We start from the raw sequence: 20131 nt of genomic DNA on the forward strand, positions 1-20131 counted from the left end.
CCTTTCAATTTACAGCCTGCTGATATTTCTAATACCGTTAAGCTGTACTTGAGTCACCTTAAACTCCTTCCTTCCGCCTTGCCTTGTCTTGCCTTGCCTCGTCTTGCTTGCTTGTTTGCTTGTTTTTTGCTTTTGCTTTTGCTTTTTCTTGTAACTAATCCGCTGTGCCGGCGCTCAGCTAAACCAAAGCCCTTACTGAATACTAGCGATCGACCAACCGCAGCAATCCAAACTCCATACGTTTTCGCGACGAACCAATGGTCAATTATTAAATCGGGAGGATAATAGTTTGTTGGACCCGGTCGTGAGGGTTTAGTACCCGCCGAGAGGCGAAGCAAGCCATGTCGAATAACGATCAGTCCGTTCGGAGGCTGTTACCGCAGAGCTCTAATTCATCCTTGAACTCGTTTTCGTTTGCGCCGCCGACTTATCAGCCACCTAGAGAAACTCAAAAAAGTGCGCCCTATGAGTATGCCCGTAACCGTGTAGCGTCTATGTTCTAACCGCTTAAATTGTAGATTATGTATTTGTGGACGAGCATAACCGCCATAAGCGGTTGAAGGGTATGGGCACCGTCGCGTGTTAACGTTATACCGAAAGAACCATAGCTAATAGGACTACTAATGTTTAGTGATGAGAGCGTGTGAGGGTTGCAGGAGGAGAAAAATCAAATGTGATGCTGCGACGACAAATACATGGCCCTGTTCTGCGTGTATCCGGTTGAAGCTCCACTGTGTAAGACCCAATGGGCAGTATGAAGGTTCGCCGACGGAAGGTCAGTCCTATGAAGCCGGACGATCGGAATACGATGTCGCGTCGGGGCAGGATAGCTTTAGAGCTATGTCTATGTCTCAGTCTTCTACACAGCCTATGATGGCCGGTCAGCCGAAGGCTACCATGTACCCAACGCCCGGTCCTTATCCCGAACATCAAGGCGTCTACCCCCCGATGCCGTATGGAGACCCGCCTCCACCGCCGCACCAGCTCCAGTATGCTACTATTCCTTCCCAAGTAGGCGTTATGGACCAGCCGTATGCCCCCACCAGCGTGTTCCCGACTCCGCCGATGCATCAGCATTCTGTGCACTCCGAGCCGTCTCCCGGGTCTTATCAAGACCACTACGGGCAGCAGGACCTCGCGGATATTCTAGGAGCCCTCAAAGTTGATGAAGCAGGCACAGGTTTGTTTCATTTTCCAACCCATAAAGAAACCAAGTATTGGCGCTGACGACTTGAAGCTCCGTACCTAAATAAAAGGATGGCATTTGCGGGGCAGGAAGAGGAACCTGCCGTTGAAGACGACGACGATTTTAAGAGCGTACTGCCACCTATACCGTCTGGGCCTGGTCTTAAGATACGCATACCTCCGGAACTAATGCCAGACGATGCAACTGTTATGCATTATTTTGAGCTTTATTTCACCAACGTGCACCCTTACGTTCCGGTTTTGAATAAGACTCAGCTCTACCAGCAGTGGCACACAAACCGAGAATCGATATCCCCCTTACTTTTAGAAGCAATTTTTGCGGTTGCCGGTCGTCTCGCCGATGAGCCGGCGCAAGGACAGCAATGGATCGCTCTCGCTTCGAGTAAGAACTTCAAATGATTTCCGCACTCAGTTGAACTAACGTAGACTAACGTAACGTAGAACATGCCGATGCTTTTATGGATGTACCGCGCTTAAGTACTCTTCAAGCTCTCTTAATTATTTTGAAAGCGAGGGAGGCTTCGCCAAAACGTGGCTACTACTACCGGTCTTGGATGTCTATCGTGCATTGCGTCGCTATGGCTAAGGATCTCGGACTCGACGAGCATATGGATACTCACAGAGCTGGTAAATCATGTGGCTCTTCTCATGGAGAGTGTTTCACAAAGAGCCGCATATGGCAGACCATATTCGTATGCGAAACTATGATAGCCGCACCACAAGGTAAGCTAGCTCGATTCTAGGATCGGTTGCTTCTCAAGGTTCTAAACGTGATTTAGGACGACAAGATCTTTCTGTAGATGCCGATTCTGTTGACTTTAGCATCCCGAGGCTTCTACCCGGTTGCGAGGAATCAGAATATAATGCGAGTCGAAATTTTGCGTACCTGGCCCGCGTTGCCCGAAACCTAAATCGAGTGAACGCTGTCTACGCCAAGATCAAGAGGAAGAAGGATTGGGGTATCGACCCCGAACTGGTTCAGCTTAACCCGACCATAACGGGATGGCTCAGCGATCTACCGCCTGATTTACGCCTCACATTTTCCTCGGATGGATCGCCGCCGTGGCTTCCTTCGCATTTTATTGGAAATATGCATTCTTATTATTACTTGAGCGTCATTATACTTCACCGGCCGCAGTTATCCTTTTTAGAACCAATGGGCGCCGACGGGCAGTGGAAATCGCACATGTTTCTTTGCTACTCGTCGGCTAAGGCCCTTTGTCGTCTCCAAGAGTCGATGTTACAATCTTTCGGTCTGAGCGGGCTCCAATGCATGCAACGAGGCATCAGTTTTACCATATACGCCATTCTTTCTTGCATCGTCCTCCATCTTGTGCGTCTCTACGTTTTTTTTTTCTTGTTTTTATATTGGATGTTGAGAGAAAACGACGACTAACGATTTCTTAGGTTGCGCTGACTTCCCCCGATCCAGAGCTCAACAGTGATGCGCGAGACTACTTCACCCGACACATGAGGGTTTTGGAGAGGACTATGCATTCCTGGCCGCTGCCAGAAATGTTGAAGCAGATTGATGCCGTGCGGGAGGCCTTCTCGGCAGACGTCAGGAAACCGTTCATCTTGAAGCCGAGTTTTCCTTACGGGAGCCCGCATCCTAGCAGTCACTCAAGCCCGCCTACTGCTAACACGTTCAAGCCTCCCATGCTGCAGACGAGCTCGTTGGACCATGGTATGGACCCGCAGACCGGTCAGCACTCGCAAGTTAGTTATGCCAACCATCCCATCACACCCATTTCCGTTGGTTCCGCGGACAACAAGAGTGACTCTCCTTCTGCACAGTCGCTCTCTATGATGAATGCCGGCCAGAGTGCACACGCCTCGACACTTTCGAGCGCGATATCGCTAGGGGATCATCCTACGTGGAATCCCTCGCGTCTATTCGAGTGAGTATATCCGATTATCCTCTCGTGATAGGACAGGCCTTTATTAACCACGGAACCACTATAGGCAATGGAACTCGACGTTCGGTACGCAGCAAATCCAATCTCAGCCAACTTCAGTGGCTCCACAGACCAGTTCTCTAAGTGTTCCCTCATCTTCAGGTGCCCCCGAAGTCCCGACGTCACAGGACATGCAGCTTGCAGGCGCGTCTCTGCCGGCCGTGACGCAGCCCTTATCGCATCAACAGTATTCTGCCCCACCCGTGCAAACCTTTGTCACTCCAGCTATGTGGCAGGAGTCTGTAGCTAGCGTCTACGAGGGTGGTCTCAAGCGGCATTGGGATTACGACAACGGCACTTCGATTGTCGAGTCGGTCAAGCGCCGTTGAGCCAACTATGCAGTACTGATAAGACCTACTCAGATACCACCTTCTCTCTTGGGTGCGAGCATGAACGGCGGATCTCAAAATAAGCTGCGGCTAAGGGGAAACGATTTAACGATAGCATGCGGCAATGCGTCAACATTTTGGCCCGTCTATCAATTACCATCTACTATCTAGATTTCATCTATTTAACCATGACATGTATAACAGGGGGGTATGAACTGAATTAAACAGGCTTGTATACGTCGAGATAAGAAGGGCAGAAAGAAGGAAAAAAGGATGATTTGCTACGGACGAAATCAGCAGTCTAACTAGGACAAGGAAGATGTCACTAAAGAGGTTGTACAAAATGCCGCGTGCACGTATGATTGGAGGTCTAGGCCAGGGGTAAGGTCGAGAGGTGGCCGATCTATGGCACAAAATAGTTTCTACTGGGAAGAGAAAATGGCAGTTCTTCAAACTTGGCAAGGCGTTTCGAGGTGGTATTTGGGAGGCGACCCACGAGGCAAAGATAAGGCCCATGGTCTTTCTTTTTTTTGTTTGGAGTTGCCTTTTGTACAATAGGATCTGCATGGCGACGGACGGGTGGTTCTGTTTTACTAAGATATAAATGATACCACGGGATTTTACGTTAGGAGAATGGGGGGTAAAGGGGAAAATACCTATAAACCCACGTCTACTTCGCTGCAGAGTGGGATGAATACTGAATACGTAACGGGAGAAAAGTTAGGAGGCCTTTGCCTACCTAAGGTACTAGCGCGAGCCGCGAAGAATTATAAAGAATTGCGCATTTGGGAAGCTGAAACCTGTGTATGCTTCATGTATGTACGTGCATGCGAGTGTGTGTAAGTGTTTGTAAGTCTCGGATTGGGAGATGGACATGATTTTGAAGAGCACATGGCGTGATATACCGGATACTTGGTTACGAGTGTTGGTATGCTCAATACTATGTAGAACCAAGTCATCAGACTTTATTTTATAACACACTAGTTTAGTTTCTTAGATCCTACTGGAATCTATGGAATGATACTATTTGAACTAAACGAACAGGACTCGAGTTGTTTAGTTTCGAAAAGTTATCGACGTTTTTATCGACAAGTATAGTCACCTATTCACGAGTAGACGCCAAGGTAGATAGATATTAGGGCTCAGTAATATAATATATAATATACTCTATATTTAACCTAGGTACCTTATCTATTATTCTATCCTCATATCTATAAGTTCTTTAGTTCTTCAGCTCTTCAGTCCGGACCAAGTACCGGGGGTGTGCCGCCGTACCGGAGCCAACCCATCTCGGGCAGGTAAGTTTGATCGGTACTTAAGGTATGATCGAGGTCAACCAGCTTACGTGCTCTCGCAAGATACATAGCTATGCATAACGACATTTTATCCCGCGTGGAGACCAACCAATGGTCTTTGCAGCTGACTATGTATATATGTGGGAGTGGTGAGTAGAGTATAGTCTAGTCTAGTCTAGTCCCTACGCCTTAAATAGTAGGTATACATCTATATCTACCCACCTGCCCATCTCCATCTCCCTACACACCATTAGACTTCTTCTAGAAGTAGCTGAGAGCCTTCCACACCCACCCGTCTATGCTACTATACACATATATATGTATTCGTGCTAGTACGTCATACGTATAGGAAGGTGTATATAAGTAAGTGAAGCGTTGGTTACCTACCTAAGGTATAGGGTTATTTACATACGCACGTCGTCTCCGTCGAAAACATACATATAACCGCTATCAACTGAGCCGTTAGGTATTTTCTTATCTCTTACCGCTGCCACGACTAATACTAATATTAATATTAATACTAATACTAGTCAGATGGACGGACGTTGGTTGTTACACAATACAAACAGTTCGCCCAGACCGGTTAACCCAAGTAAGTCTAAGTCTAAGCTATGCCAAGGTTCGAAGGATTTTGCGAGGGGAACTTTGTTAAATACAGCAACCCTGTAGGTTATTCTTGCACTACGTGTGTATCAGCTTAGATCCATCTGACCTACTCTTACACCTAGATACATACTTCTATAGGTTTGTTAACTACGAATAACTACCTGAGGTAACTATGCAAACACGCAAACATACAAACGCACTGAGGCACATGATAGTATGATGTGCATAGGATGTGGCCGTGATGCGGCTGTCCGCCTGCCTCCTTGTCTACTTAATTCCCTTGCTTACCGACTACCTAGCCTAGCTCACCTAGATAGATAGTATACTTAACACAGGCCTAGGAGGTATTGTACCTAGCTATGTAGGTTAGTTAGTAGGCAATATATCATAATCATAGTAAAGATGTAGGTAATGTTACACCCCCCAGTCACCTCCCCCATGCACATGCACCCCTCCCAAGGGTCCTATGTATGTAAAAGCACTATTAAGGCACGGCGCATAACCACATCCCACCGGGCCGGGCGACGATTGGTGGAAGCCCAAATTCGCGTAGTTGGCGTCTCTTGGGGGGAAGGGTTCGGCTGCGCTATTACCTACTACATCTAGCATACGGAATTTACCAGCCTACCTACATTGCATACCTACCTAGGTACCTACATAAGGGTTCGCGTAGTTAGCCTGGGTGTTGGATAGGGTATATATGTATGTATGTATGTATATGTAAATAGGTAAACAGGCACGTCCCTAATATTCCTAATGTTGGTTCTACATATGTAATGTGCACCGACCTAACCTAACCTACATGTACCTAAGCCATAAAGGGTCGGGCCGGGGTTTTGCGCATACAAACGTCGAATTATTAGTGTAATTATGTATGTTAGCTATACATATCAATCTAATACATAACTATACGTTAGGTACATATTGGCAGATGCATGTTATGTAGCTTAGGTAACTGTACATACATAACACTACTAACATACAGGTCCCCGGGATGATAATTACATACCCAAACGACCCCTACATCGGCGAATCACATGCCACAACCAAACTTCCCTCGGCACCTCTACATAGTACATAGAAAGGAGCGGCAGTCCCTGCCCATCCCCCGATCCCGAAGGACCCACTTGTTTATTCTCCGGCCGTTACGATTATCCGCGTGTGCTAACTCCGAGCGCTTTCCCCGAGGTTAGATATTGAGCTTTAAGGACTGGCCCTGCGATGCGTGATACTACTATATGTCGAGCTGAACTGTAATACCCTCAATAAAACCTACAAAGCATTAACATCGCCCAACTATAATGAACATACAATCGGTATAATCACTAATGATTCAAACAATTCTTTCGCCATATTCTAGAATGCATTTAACCTCTAGACGAGCTTGCGCCCGGACGCAATTTAACTACTTCATAACATCATGCCAACCAACGCCAGGACCAGGCTCGCCCCGAGCCTATCTTATATCCTTTCCCCTTTAACGAACGACAACCTCCGTACCGCAATTCCTATGCGAGGAGTGGATGACCGTATCGCCTTAACGCCTATTAACATCGATCATGCAATGCAGTGTATTAATTCGATTAATTCCATGCCTTAGAAAGAGGGCTCGCAATCTTAGGGGCGAACTGCAGGCTCTTGCGACGGGCGGCCATTAGGCGCATCAGAATGCCTTGGTCCTTCTCTTTCTTAATGAAGCCCTCGCCAAGGTCGGTGTACATGCTCTTCTTCGGCGGGCAAGTCCTCATCAACAGTTGCTCCCTTTCCTCAACATCTTCGTCGTTCTCCGAGTCAGGAGAGTCCGGGCTGATATCCAGAGCGAATCTCTTGACGGCTTCCGGAGCCGGCGTCTTAGGCACAGGAGTAAGCATGCCAAGCTCGCTATCCCAGTCATGGTCGCCGGGTGCATCCTCGTCCTCGTCATGGTCTGACGGAGTACGCATCCAGACTGTGCTATCCCTGCGGCTAACATGGTTATTCGGGACGGTCTGGCACTCCTGGGGTTGCCTCGTAATGTTCTTCATAGGAGTAAACAACGTGCCGTTGACGTTAGCAAGTGCCTTTGGCTCCATGCTCTTTCGACGGTTACGCCCACCGCGAGGAATCAGAGAAGTATCGATGTAGTAGGGAGCCTCGTCAACCCACTCGTTCTCACGCTCGCAGCTAGAAATAATGTTAGAATGACCATTATAACGCATCGATAACATGTTAACTTACTCCAAGACCCAGCTGACGCCGACACACTGCACGACGCCGCCGCTCTCCCTGACCTTTTCTAATGTTCGTTTGCCTCCATCCTTGTACACAACGTGCGTGATGCCCACCTTAGATGCCGAGCCGTCATCGTTAGAGCTAGTTGGGTTCCAAGGCCAGCTCTTGACACAGCGGGCACCCATTTGTGTGAGTAGTTCAACGAAGACAGTGCTCGCGTCCGCACCGTCACTTGTGTGCACATCTACAAATACGACCGCGCCTCGGAGTAAAGAGTTATTTAGGTCTCGACGAGGAGTACGAGCTGGTGTGCCCATAGAGGACCATATGTCGGCTTTTGAAGGAGTCACCGGAGGGAGCTCTGGCTCTTCGTCTTCATCAATATCCATTTGGGATGGGTCCTTAGTGGGAGAATACGAGATGGCCGTGGCATTCCTAAAGAGGCCATTCGGACGATTGGCAGGAAGCTTTGACACGCTTGCGCTACGCTTCTTCATAATCCCGGGAGTGGAATCATCAGCTGGCTTCAATGGCACCTTGGAAACGGTGTGGAAACTCCTCGGCGCAGATGGCCGGACAGGAGTGACCGGCTCAAGATGACGCCTACCAGCATTGGTGCCTAGGAGAGCCGGGTCGATAGGAACGGCGTTCTCATCGCCATACTCCTGGCTAGCATCCGAGATCGAGTCATCATGGGCATGATTCTCCTTCACCTCGTCAACTTCGGTTATGTCCATAAGGGACATCTCGTTGGCCTCGGCGGCAAGTTCAATGTCTTCGACCGTAATGGGGACGCTATCAAACTCGGGATCATCGTATCTAGCAGCGATATCGGCTTCCAAGGCTGCTTCGATTGCAGCCTGGTTCTCCATTTCAAGACGGATTCTCATCTCCTCATCGAAGAAGCTTCTAGTTGGTGTAGACTCAGCCGGAGCCGTGTCGTTCTCCTTGAGCAGTGAGAAGCTCTCTTCCTTGAACTCAGGCGAAGGTACATGTAAGTCATTACTAGCCTTAGCCGGGCTTAAGCCTTTCCACTCATTGACCTGACTGGCTAGCGGTGTGAAGAATCGTGATCCCCTAGAGACAGATCGAATGGCACGGCTAGCAGCCTTGACCGCGCTAGATGGCAAGCGGGGAGTTTTAGAAGTGCTTGGCGTAGGTGTCGAAGGAACACCAGCAGTAAACGTGAAAATCGTATCATCCTGGCACTTGTTAAGCGTCTTTCCGCTAGATGCAAGCTCATCTTCAGAGTCGGACGCGTCGTCAAGGCCCTTAGTTCCCGAGCTAAAATCTAGATTGATATCTTGCTTAGGAGGCGACTGAGGAGGTGTTGTTGGAGCTGGGCTAGGCGCCTTCTCCTCCTCTTTGGTTTCAAGCTCATCGACATCCATAGGGTCGTCAGCTGAACCATCAGCTCCAGATTCGATAATTGGCTCCTTCTGCGCTTCAACCGCCTCCTCTATAGCGGTCTCCGGCTGTTTCACATCCAAGTCCTTAATGGGGAGCGGATTTTCCCGGAGAGCAGGATCCGCATGCCGAGGGAGGACTGCAGATAAACGGCCCGGGAAAGCAAGCTGAGCCGGTGACTCAAGTTCGGCTTGATTTTCCTCCGTTTGCTCGCCTAATGCGGGCTCATGCTCTGCCTCAATGATCTCCTGCTGCTGAGGTTGCTGCGCTTCTTCAGTCGACACTTTCTCATCTGTCGGAGAAGGCTTAGGCCCAAATAGTTTATTTGAATTACTTATAAGTGATTGCATAGGTGGCACTTGCATCTTGAAAGGAGACGCAGGGCGCTTGGCCGGTGATTGCAAGAGAGACATCTTTATAGGAGAACGGTTGATACCATTAGACTCCTGAGGAGGTTGTAGTCCCTTGATTGGTACTTGGGGTCTTTTAGCAGGGGACTGTAGTATTGAAGTCTTTGATGGCGATGGTGCTGTTTGCTGGTCATCCATGGAGGATAGAACGAATGGGATGGCGTCAACTTTCTTCGGGGGCGACTTCATCATATCCTTAAAGGGAGAAGGCGGCGGCCTACGAGCAGGGCTGCTAAATACCGACGAACCCGTTGGCTCTGGGGCTTCTTGAGCAGTCTCCTCCGCATCATCGGTTTGAGGCTGAGGGTCATGCTTCTTAGCTGCGGGTGGTTTCACGGGGCTCTTCATCATGGGGTTGAGAGGAGTCTTCTCCAACGTAGCAAGCTCGTCATCCGAATCAGCATCTCGAGACAATGACCGGTTCTGCGCATCCTTCTTAGGACTGAGAGGAGACTTGTCTTGCGTCTCGCTAGTAGTTGATTTTTTGCTGGCCCTGGTAGTTCTACCGGCAATTGGTTTGCGAACAGGCTTTGCACGCATACCAGTGGCAGACTCGGTTGTCTTGGTCTTGGCCTTAGCGGCTACGGTGGGTACCAAGTTCTCCTTCTCTGGCTCCTGGAAGGTAACCGTCTTCTTAGTAATCCCTCCTGCGACCCTCGACGTAGGCCTAGAGACGGCAGACTTTAAGCCAGGTGTAGGCTCTGTGGAAACGTTTGTGGTGACTACACCAGTGGCTGCTTTAGTCCCGGCTGTAGCACGCGAACGCGTGGTCTTCTTGACTGGTTCAGTAGGTACCGCGGCATCACTATCGCCAGCAGCCGTTTTTCTGGCTCGCGTGCTTGTGCGTGTTATTTTTGCTGGTTCTTGTTTAGGAGCCGTAGGTGCTGTTGTGGCGACCTTCTTGGCTCGACCACGCGTAGCCTTGGGTACGGCTGGCGCATTGTGAACAGGAGCCTCCGTGTCGGGTTCGGGTTCAGGTTCAGATTGAGCAATCTTCTTCGGTCTTCCTCTGGTCTTGGCTGGTCTATTCATGGTACCTGTTTGCTCAGAGTCTGTCTGTTGGTTGTCTTCATCTTCTTCGTCGGGTCGAGTCTTCCGTTTAGCAGGACGCGACGTGGTTGCGGTCCTTTTTGTTGTTGGGGCTGGAGCTGCCTTGGTAGATTTGGCGGTGGTAGCAATGGTTGCAGCGGTCGCGGTACCTTTGGTGGTGTTCGCAGCATCCTTCGCGGCTGCTCTGGCACGCGTCATGCGCTTCGGAGGAGTTGCCACTTCCATGATGCAATATAATTGAAAAAAAAGAGAAGTATAAAAAAATTACCTACTTGAATAATCGAACAATGCCTTGGACGATGCAATTTGGTCGGGATGTTGACCTGTTGACCGAATTGCAAGGTTGAGGTTGTTCAAGGTGAAGTGACGTTCGATGTTGGATGTTCAACAAATACGGGATAAGGTTAAAGTCAAGGTGTGCGGGCTTCTTATTTTTCTTGTTTATATTTTCTTGGTCAAAGCTCTTGCCGCCTTTGTAATTGGTTCCACTCGTTGGCCCACCAACTAGTCACGGTACTAGTGTATGTACGTACTGCTGTTCCAATCTGCCAATCTGAGTCGCGTGTTCAAGCATCCATCCAATCACATTATTTTAATTGAATCTCGTCGAGATTTAGTCTACACAGTATTCCGTACCTACACACGCGACTTCTCATGTACATAGTGAATTTTTATCGTGGAGTTTGCTGAGGTGGATAGTTAATCGAGTTTATTAATCAAGACTTTTCATCTGGTCACTTTAAAGTAAACAAACCCAGTTCTCCTTGACAGCATCCCGTCAGGTTTTTGTGTTGGTGAGAAAACACTAACTACACTCATCTCGGAATTCTACTTCAAGTTTTTATGAACCTAGCCTAGGAAATATATATCCTATTCATACTCTTCAACACTTAAGATGTTGTCGTAGTACTAGCTAAGGCATATTAGGTATACAATAGTCCTGGCTCATAAGTGTGTTACCTCTAAGAACTATTTCGGTATGCGTTGACGGAGTTAAACTACGTATCTTCATTGTCCTGGAATACCTATTCTCAGTCGTTTGCTCTTCAGCCAATTACACAACGGCCATCCACAATGACGAGTCCTTGACATGCCTTGCAGGATGCGGTACTGCATTTCCTGCAGATGATATTCGCTTGGTGTCCGTCTAAACTTCTCTCAGGGCTGATTGATTGATAGAGGGGACTCGACTTTAGGGCCGCCTGGCACTAAAACTCGGTATCCCTTGCCTTGGTAGCAAACATCTGTTGAAAATGTTAGCATACATAGTATATGCATCGGTAACCAATTTTGATGGATGGTATAAGGGTGGGATTTATCATGTATATACGATTCTCTAACGTGTCTATCTCCCGCGTCGCTGTTGAAGATGCTTTACTTGTAGGAATTACTTGTAGGAAGCCAGTCTTGATATAATTAATAACTCCCTTCACCCTAGTAATGGACTCTTATTGCTATGTCCCGTTTGGTACCGAGCCTGAATGTAACCAATTTCGAATTCTTACACTGCTACCCGGTTCGGGACAAGATCCATTAGAATGCATCCTATCCCACGGGGACATAGGCAAGTCACCTCCCTACGAAGCCATCTCCTATGTTTGGGGTGATCCTCACGATAAAGTCGGCATCATATGCAACGGCAAGCCTTTAGCCATTACCGCCGGCCTTCACACAGTCCTACACCATTTTCGTTCGCCGTCGGAGAAGAGAAGCCTGTGGGCAGACGCCATTTGTATAAACCAGAGTGACAGCAACGAGCGAGGAAGTCAAGTTGGTCGCATGAAGGATATATACTCGAAAGCTGACCGGGTCCTGATATGGCTTGGTGAAGAGAAGGACGAAAGCGATAGGGGCATCGCGGTGGCTCTAGATATTGCCTCTGCCTGTCAAAAATATACTTCCCACGGTGGTTCGCTCGTAACTATTAGTTTTGACGACGAGCTTACCCTTCAGCTATTTGGAAAATTCAGGGACAAGTCTGAATTCCCCCGACTATCAGCTTTTGCTCGGATCATCGAAAGATTATGGTTCACGAGAGTCTGGGTTGTCCAAGAGCTTGCATTGGCGACGGACGCCATGGTATTCTGCGGAAACTCGCATATCAGCTGGACTGATCTTCTCGCTGCTATAACTGCCCAAGATCATTTGAACTTGTGGCTCTCCGACCATGAGCGCAACGCCTACGTCTTCATCCTAGAGAGAGCACGCGAGGAGTGGCGCGCAGGTATCCGACGAAGTCTCCTCAGTGTCCTCTTTCGATACCGAATACTCGATGCTACCGATCCTCGGGATAAGATCTTTGGGTTGAATGCTTTAATTAAAAGCGAGCTCTCTGGAACTCGGGCCTTGCAACCAAACTATAACGTTAGCACTGCGGAGTTGTATACCGCCGTAGCAAAGGAGATACTCGAGCATTCGCCAGATCTCAACTTGCTATCTGTTCCTCGACGCCTCTCTGGCTCCGGTCCTTGTAATTTGCCGTCTTGGGTGCCTGACTGGACTAATACCCGACTCACCGCGCCTTTGGGCCTGGCAAACTACTCCGATATCAACGAGTTAACTTTTACCGCAAGCGGGTTTTCAAAACCTGACATCATCCTCGATACAGACTCAAATGTCCTTGGCGTCCAAGGCCACCGGGTAGATCGAATTATCGCTGTTGGTACAGTCTTAAGATTAGAGCATCTCCCACGGACGAACTACCACGGTATCCGTATTCCGAAGTGTGCTTTTGTCCTGGATGACTGGTGCCGTGTTGTTAGGCTCTGGGAATCGGAGGTCTACATTACCGGCGAACCGATTCGTGATGCCTTTGTCCAGACCTTAGCGGCCGGATCCAGTCATGAAAGTGCTGAAATATTACGTGCACAACTAGACATCTTAGAGAGGGATGCTACAATAGTAAGATGGCTTAGACGCTTACCTAGATTTTTCCCGGACTGGTTGGTGGATAAGATAGTCTATTTGGTTCATGCGATGCTATTCTGCGACCGGACCGACCAAATGACCTTGGGCTTCAGAATCCCCCTATCGTCACTGGCAGACCGCCGAGTATTCAGGACGGACAAAGGGTATATCGGCTTAGGATCCGCTTTGACGGAGGTAGATGACGAAGTCGCTGTCGTGGCAGGGGCAAAAGTGCCTCTTATCCTGAGGAGAAAGGGGTCACAGTGGACATTGAAGGGTGACTGCTTCTTAAAGGGGATAATGCAAGGAGAGGCATATCGTGAAGACGAAACCTCCCAAATGTGGATTGTCTGAAAGCCTTTTGCCGCCCACGTAGATATATTGATACATTGAGTTAGACCGATATCTCCATGTTACTACTAGGTGGATGTTCCACGACAGCCATTTTAACAAAATTGCTATATTAGCCGCAGCCTATCAGCTTCAACCATCAAGACCATGGCTGATATTTATTCCTCTTCGCCCTGGGGAATATCGTCTATACCCGGTACCTAATCTATAGTTATACGAGATATGGACAAAGTAGCATTTCCCATCATCGTTAACTTCCGGATCTTCGTCGCCTTAGCTGAATCTTGGTTACTTTGTAATCTACCTAACCTACATATGTCGCCCAGCTAACGAATGCCGATGATGGTATGTAAATCCCTCCGATCAATGGATCATTGCTTGTCTCATCTTCACAAGCATCTAACAGCCCTGTGGCGGTTGACGATACGAATGTGGGAGTATTACTATGACATTTGGGGCGTACTGGTTGGTCCCCACATGCTGAAACTCCTGCCAAGAGGACGCTATATTCGAAGAGGCGCCCGCGTAACCCACGATAACTCGCCCCTCCGTGTGCGGAGTAGACTTTTCGTAAATTCTTTTTTTCCGAATAATTAATCAAAAACAAGCTTACAGCCTCAGCTCTATCCCTCCCGAACTCCACGGTATCTAGGTAGTTATGGTAATTCAATCTAACTAAGTGATCCTACGACACAGAATATGGGGGGTACTTTTGTCGTCTTTCAAATCGACGACATAACTCGTCTCAGCGAAGGATGAATAGGCATTCTCTTACATATCATATCATCAATGCTATCTTCCGAGAACCATGAATTATCGCGTCGCCAGTTCGTCAGGGGATATGTATATTGAACCCCTTACTATGTAAGCTTCAAACACCTCCTTTGTCATGGCGGTGTCTCAACCCCTGCCCACAATCGGGACCCCGGCCCCGACCCCGGCCACCCTTCCCGACCGGGACGTTCGAGCCTCAGCACGCTTAACGAATATTCCCACTACCTAACTCGGAAATCCCTGCGATATCGCCAGCTCCAGACTGGCGGGCTGTCAAAGCCTCGACCTGCATCAGCCTGCATGAAATTTGCCGAACAGTTACTGTTACCTAGACCGCGCTCGAGGAAAAAGGGACTGAGCTAGGTAGCTAATGTTGTTGTCGGAACCCCGGTCGAAACGAGCTTCAGAAATGTGAAAATTCCTCTTCTTTCGTTGAGGCTCTCGATCTGGGCCGCGTACTTTACCTAGTATGGCGTATGGTCCCATTTCCTACTGTAGTAATCTACTACCACTTATCGTGCTGTGATCCCCCCTCTCGGTCGATCTTCCATCTCTCCCCCTTCTGTGAATCCGGTGTTTCCTCTCGATGGCTTCAACTCCTAAGCGCCACCTAGCTTCCGCGTGATGCTTGCTTGCTTGTTTCGAGACTTGCTTGTTGTCTGTCGTTCCTTTCGCTCTCTCTAAAGTGCTTGACGCGCCTAATTTGAATGTTTCTTCGGACCCCGATCCGGTATAATTCTTTCATTTCCATAATATCGACAGCTCGTTCGAGCTGGAAAGTCTCGAGCGATCAAATACCTATTCGCCACGCTCACTGAAAATTCATCGGGTTGATCCCGCGTAATTGGAAACGGCTGGTCTGTTCATATTATATTGTTTATCGTTTACTTAATCATATATATCCATATACTTGGATCGTCGTCGCGCATCACGGCTATACCAGGGATATTAGTGAGTGAGTGATCACTCCTAATTCTTACATCTTAAGGATGAGGGTATCGCGGTCAACGTTACTCCTATCCGCGCTGAGCTCCTTGTCGCTCGTTCAGGTGCGTACTACTTTATATCACTTTATCATGTTACGATCAACTATACTAATCTAGTTGCAGGCCGGCACATTTCGCTACTATGACCAACCTGTGAAGAGAGGGTTGATAGATCAGCTGCTCGACGGTCTCGGCGGTCTCGGTGGCGGTAGTAATGGTGATGACAACGGAAAGGGCCATAAAGGCAAAGGGCAAAATGGCGCCGTCACCGTCACTGAGACAGTGAGGCAGACGATCACGGTAGGAGCCGCAGCAGTAGGCGGATTTAACGGCACAGCGGCTGTCACCCGAACGGTAACAGTCACCGAGACTGCCGCCGCCGCTGGTGGGATCGGGAACGCCAAGTTCGTATATTACCGTAAGATTGATATATATATGTATATAGCGGCTAACAATAGTTTACAGCGGAGCTCAACTGTCGTTCGTCACAACGACCGTCTACAATACCGGCGCTGCGCCCACGGTAACAGAGACGGCCCTCGCCTCGACAGTAACGCAAATAACCACTGAGACCGCCCTAGCAGCTCCCGCGGCGACGGTGACGGAGGTATCTACCATCATGCAGCCCGTAACGCAGGCCACGACCGTCACCCAAGTATCGACGGTAACCATGATGCAAATGATCGCATGCGGTACGTCCGTTGGCGCTCCGGTTCCGGCAGACCAGGCTTCAGCCATCGCATCGTCTGCCGCACAGGCAGCTTCTTCGGCTGCTGCCGCCGTCCCGACATCGTCAGCGGCTCCGGCGATATCCGCTAGCGTTACGGTAACCGTCACGGAGACTTCCCAGTGCCCCGTCGTGTCTACTTCATCTGCTGCCGCCTCACCATCGACGTCAGCAGCAGCAGCGGCGACTTCGACCGTAGCAACGTCAAGCGCCGCGGCCGAAACTACGTCGTCCGTATCTTCCGCGCCGCCCACGTCTTCGTCCTCGTCTTCCTCGGCTTCCAGCTCAAGCGTAGCGGTCGTCTCCCCCAGCACTACTACCGCCGACTCCACGCTTCAACTCCCCGAAGTCGCTCCATCAACGGCGACCCCAACCTCAACAGTCAAAGTCGTCACGACCCCCCTCGCAGCGCAATCTTCCCTCGCTCTCCCCGTCGAGACCCCGGCCGCCGCCAACAACGCCGGCAGCAACGTGACCCCCGCCGTCCCCGCCATTACCGCCACGACTTTCGCCGGTGCTAATGAGGGTCCGTCGATCGATCTAAACGGCGTCACGCTGACAAACATTCTGACGCTGGGTGCCCTCGGCCGTGTCTAGGTGCAAAAGATCGCAGGGGAGGACAGCTGAGGTTGTACGGATAGAAAAAGGGAAAGGAAATACCCCTCTGCAGCAGATCCGCCGGTTTTATTTTGCTCGGATTTGCAGGCTGTAAAATAATTATCATCATTATCATTATCATTTTCATCATCAACGTCGTTATCGTCATCACCACTAGTACCATTCCCTTCCACGCTTCCATTTCTCCTTTTCATATTCTAATATACGCACACGGATGTGATTCAAGTAACCCCCTTTTTTGGCTGGTATGGAGAAATGAAAGAACCAGGGCTTACGTTTACCACGAGATGCTAGGAGCACATGAGTTGTATATAGCTTTTGACTTCTTCGCTTCGCTTCTCGCTGCTGATATTAATAAGCAACAAAATAATTGAGTCGAGGCTGGCCTTGAACCGAGTCGTTGAGATGCGTGAACGTAATATGCGCAAGTGTGCGAGAATAGATTTTATAAGGGTATCTCCAGTTCGCCAATCTATTGTACCAAACGCCATCACCGTATGTAGATCTTGATATACCAATTGCCTTTTCATTTTGTCCTTCACGGAGCCCCCTTTTCCTCAACCTCCTTTTTCCTTAACGCAGCCTTGAGCTTCTTCGCCTGCCTCTTGCTGACCGGCGCATTCTCCCCGGCTCCGCCGTCCCCTCCTTTCTCAGTTGTCTCGCCCCCTCCATTCTTCCTTTTCCTATTGTCTTTTACTTCCGCCATCTCCTTATCCTTGCCCTTCATTAACTTCGACTGCTCCTCTTCGCTGCGCTCCGCCACGTTTACAATATCCACCACACCCCTAAACCCGCTCCGCTTAATCCCTTCGTTTACCACCACGCCCCGCGGGTTCACACCTAGCGCCTCCATGCCCCGATCAGTAGGGAGACCCCATACGGCGAGCAAGTTGATAACGTCGGCGGGGCCTCGCAGGGCCATGGCATCAGCTGCTTCGCTGCTTAGAATTAGGCCACGACCGCGGGTTGCGCGCACAAGCTGCACGACATTACCAGCGAAGTTGGCGCGAGCGCGTGCGTCGGCATCGGGTCTCAGCGCTCGACCGTAGGCAACCTCGAAGCGCAGGCCCCGCGCGACGGCGGCCATACATGGTTTAGGACGTAGGTGGAAGGGTAGGCGTGCGGTGAGGTCTAGCGAGATGATAGAGACCTCGGTAGTGCTGACGGTAAGGCAGGCGGCCTGGAATGCCTTCTCGGTCTGCGGGCGTAGTGCTAGAATATCGTAGGCCTGCGCAGCTTTGGGAAGCTGTTGGTTCTGTGATGGGTCTGAGAAATTAACAGTTAGGCGGCGGAGAACGGTGGGGATGCGCTGCTGTCGGTCTTCGGTTTTCGGGGGGTTGGTTTGCGGGGAGAATAGAGGGATCGGGTTCGAAATCTGCGAGGGTAGAGGTGCGTCGAGGTTGTGGTTCAGCGCAACGACATTGTAGCCGAGTTGCGAGCTGAACCTCAATGTGCGCTCGAGCTCGGCAGTACTAGTCGAAGACGACCAGGAGATGTTGAGGTCGTAGAGCATCTTGTTATTGGGCTAGTGAGCATTTCGAGGCTTGAAGGTCATTGGTGAGTGTGAATATTTGAAGTTTTGTCCTTGTCGAGATATTTGATAGGCAAGTACCTAGGTTACTTAGTGGGGCTATAGGTACCTACATACATGTTCTATGCAGCTAAGTTTCAGCAGAGTTCAGCTTGCCGGCCAGCCGCTATCGATAATGCTGTGTGACAGAAGTGATTCAAGAATTCCCATTCGACTTTGCATTGGAATTACCTAGACTTAAATTGGAATGTTGTCTTGGTTCCTGTCTTGGTTCCTGTCTTGGTTCCAGTCTTGGCCTTTACATACTAAAGCACAGCCCCCCAAGGTGACGCGCATCTCGCACGAGGATGCGAATACTTCTTCAGCCAGCATGGCACTGACAAAGAATAAATTGATTCTACAATTGTTGCCTTCACGCCCTACGACTTTAATCCTTGTAAAATAAGAAATAAGAAAAATAGTAAACATACCTAACCTACATATTCTTAATCCTTCGCCAACATCGTTTAACCTACATAGTACTGAGTACTCTCTTGGCAACCTTCCTCTCAAGCGCGCGAATCCATCTACCTACCTTGGTACCTACTTAAACCATCCTCTCGATTAGCGCAGGTTTAAGTTGCGATAGCCTTGTAGCGCCTAGTTAAGATGTGTCTAATATTCACCTGCGGCGAGCATACCTTCAGAAAAGAGGTAGAAGGCTACGAGGGTGTCATCTGCCAATGTCATAACTGCGGCAACTACGCCGGACATATCATCAAAAGCAATCCTTGGTTCACCTTTTGCTTCGTGGTAAGTCTATAGCGCGCCATCCATCTATAATACCTAAGTCTTGTTTAAAAAAAAAAAAAAAAAAAAAAAAAAAGGATGCTAACATGGAACGCAGCCCGTCATCCCGCTTTCTATCCATGGCTACCAGGACGTCGTCTGCCATATCTGCAACTTCGCGCAGCCGTTAGAACACCGACCCGACGCTCAGGCGATGCGACGTGGCGGGCAAGGGAATAACGTTCCGATGCAGAATCAACCGCCGCCGCAAGGACCTCCGCAACAAGGGCCACCTCCGGGATGGGGACAGGCACCGCCTCAGGGCCAAGCCCCTATGAGGTACGGATAGAGGCGTAAGAGGTTAGCCGTTAGTTTCACGATTTAAGATAGTAGGAGTTGGGTGTCACGAGAGCTGAGTACACGATACAAAACAGCGTAGCAGTTGCGCCATATTGCACAGCATCAAGGTTGGAGTTTAAGGATCCGCGTATCATTAGGCTATCCCGCTTGGGGCGTTTTGACATGACTTGCGGATGGAACGATGATTATAAATTTATATTTCAGGGCTTATTATATGAGCTGCACATGATTAGGCATACGTGGCAGTCGATTTGGTGTGTTGAAGGTAGATAGTGGAAACTCATCACGGTTAGTTCCATGTTCATAGGAACACTGATGGTTCGAGAGTTATGCGTCATAGGTCTTCGACTTAAAGTATGTACTATAGTAGAATTCCTAAAGGCCACATCGTGATATCGAAGTTGACGCGCAACGATGATATTGGAATTCCCCTATTACAAAAATATTGGGCACGATCTTGGGTTCATAGGAGGAGCAGGCTTATAATTATATCTGATGTTAACAAGCAGTGGCCTCTTGACGATAAAACCATCTAACCACCCCAACGATGTTTCGCTTATAGGGTTCAAGTGCCAAAAGTACGTATACAGCCGGCCATCTTAGATGTATATATTATGTATCAAAATAGCCTCAGGAA

General features: G+C 49.2%; 6 protein-coding genes across 6 annotated transcripts; 4 read left to right on the forward strand and 2 right to left on the reverse strand.

Moving 5' to 3' along the window:
• Nucleotides 1-341: 341 nt before the first annotated feature.
• On the forward strand, nucleotides 342-3493 carry F5Y00DRAFT_257409 (uncharacterized protein; the record flags this gene model as incomplete). Its single annotated transcript, XM_048010553.1, has 8 exons — nucleotides 342-456; nucleotides 519-563; nucleotides 632-1180; nucleotides 1238-1588; nucleotides 1648-1929; nucleotides 1986-2539; nucleotides 2614-3107; nucleotides 3172-3493. 8 exons carry the CDS (start codon nucleotides 342-344, stop codon nucleotides 3491-3493), a joined length of 2712 nt encoding a protein of 903 aa, XP_047869315.1.
• Nucleotides 3494-6513: 3020 nt separating this feature from the next.
• Nucleotides 6514-10964, reverse strand: F5Y00DRAFT_224601 (uncharacterized protein). Its single transcript, XM_048006023.1, has 2 exons — nucleotides 7612-10964; nucleotides 6514-7557 (listed from the first exon to the last, which is right to left on the reverse strand). Exons 1-2 carry the CDS (start codon nucleotides 10695-10697, stop codon nucleotides 6978-6980), a joined length of 3666 nt encoding a protein of 1221 aa, XP_047869316.1. The 5' UTR covers nucleotides 10698-10964; the 3' UTR covers nucleotides 6514-6977.
• A 948-nt stretch (nucleotides 10965-11912) lies between these two features.
• On the forward strand, nucleotides 11913-13926 carry F5Y00DRAFT_270576 (HET-domain-containing protein; the record flags this gene model as incomplete). The annotated part of the gene is made up of 1 exon (XM_048012633.1): nucleotides 11913-13926. The coding sequence occupies one exon, from the start codon at nucleotides 11913-11915 to the stop codon at nucleotides 13731-13733; it is 1821 nt and encodes a 606-aa protein (XP_047869317.1). The 3' UTR covers nucleotides 13734-13926.
• A 1316-nt stretch (nucleotides 13927-15242) lies between these two features.
• On the forward strand, nucleotides 15243-17094 carry F5Y00DRAFT_100903 (uncharacterized protein). The gene is made up of 3 exons (XM_048003774.1): nucleotides 15243-15553; nucleotides 15614-15894; nucleotides 15956-17094. The coding sequence occupies exons 1-3, from the start codon at nucleotides 15494-15496 to the stop codon at nucleotides 16812-16814; spliced, it is 1200 nt and encodes a 399-aa protein (XP_047869318.1). The 5' UTR covers nucleotides 15243-15493; the 3' UTR covers nucleotides 16815-17094.
• Nucleotides 17095-18652, reverse strand: F5Y00DRAFT_100911 (PHP domain-like protein). Its single transcript, XM_048003775.1, has one exon. The coding sequence runs from the start codon at nucleotides 18346-18348 to the stop codon at nucleotides 17374-17376; it is 975 nt and encodes a 324-aa protein (XP_047869319.1). The 5' UTR covers nucleotides 18349-18652; the 3' UTR covers nucleotides 17095-17373.
• F5Y00DRAFT_224605 (uncharacterized protein) lies at nucleotides 18589-20128 on the forward strand. The gene is made up of 3 exons (XM_048006024.1): nucleotides 18589-18826; nucleotides 18886-19158; nucleotides 19253-20128. The coding sequence occupies exons 2-3, from the start codon at nucleotides 19015-19017 to the stop codon at nucleotides 19481-19483; spliced, it is 375 nt and encodes a 124-aa protein (XP_047869320.1). The 5' UTR covers nucleotides 18589-18826; nucleotides 18886-19014; the 3' UTR covers nucleotides 19484-20128.
• Nucleotides 20129-20131: the final 3 nt, after the last annotated feature.

The sequence above is a fragment of the Daldinia vernicosa genome, assembly GCF_022497035.1.
Source record: "Daldinia vernicosa strain CBS 139.73 unplaced genomic scaffold F5Y00scaffold_3, whole genome shotgun sequence".
NCBI lineage: Eukaryota > Fungi > Ascomycota > Sordariomycetes > Xylariales > Hypoxylaceae > Daldinia > Daldinia vernicosa.

Coding starts and splice junctions, on each gene's coding strand:
- F5Y00DRAFT_224601 (XM_048006023.1), bottom strand. CDS start 10,697: ATGGAAGTGGCAACTCCTCCGAAGCGCATGACGCGTGCCAGAGCAGCC. Junction 7,558..7,611: donor GGCGTCAGCTGGGTCTTGGA/GTAAGTTAACAT, acceptor CATTATTTCTAG/CTGCGAGCGTGAGAACGAGT.
- F5Y00DRAFT_100903 (XM_048003774.1), top strand. CDS start 15,494: ATGAGGGTATCGCGGTCAACGTTACTCCTATCCGCGCTGAGCTCCTTG. Junction 15,554..15,613: donor GCTCCTTGTCGCTCGTTCAG/GTGCGTACTACT, acceptor ATCTAGTTGCAG/GCCGGCACATTTCGCTACTA. Junction 15,895..15,955: donor GGTGGGATCGGGAACGCCAA/GTTCGTATATTA, acceptor AATAGTTTACAG/CGGAGCTCAACTGTCGTTCG.
- F5Y00DRAFT_100911 (XM_048003775.1), bottom strand. CDS start 18,348: ATGCTCTACGACCTCAACATCTCCTGGTCGTCTTCGACTAGTACTGCC.
- F5Y00DRAFT_224605 (XM_048006024.1), top strand. CDS start 19,015: ATGTGTCTAATATTCACCTGCGGCGAGCATACCTTCAGAAAAGAGGTA. Junction 19,159..19,252: donor GGTTCACCTTTTGCTTCGTG/GTAAGTCTATAG, acceptor CATGGAACGCAG/CCCGTCATCCCGCTTTCTAT.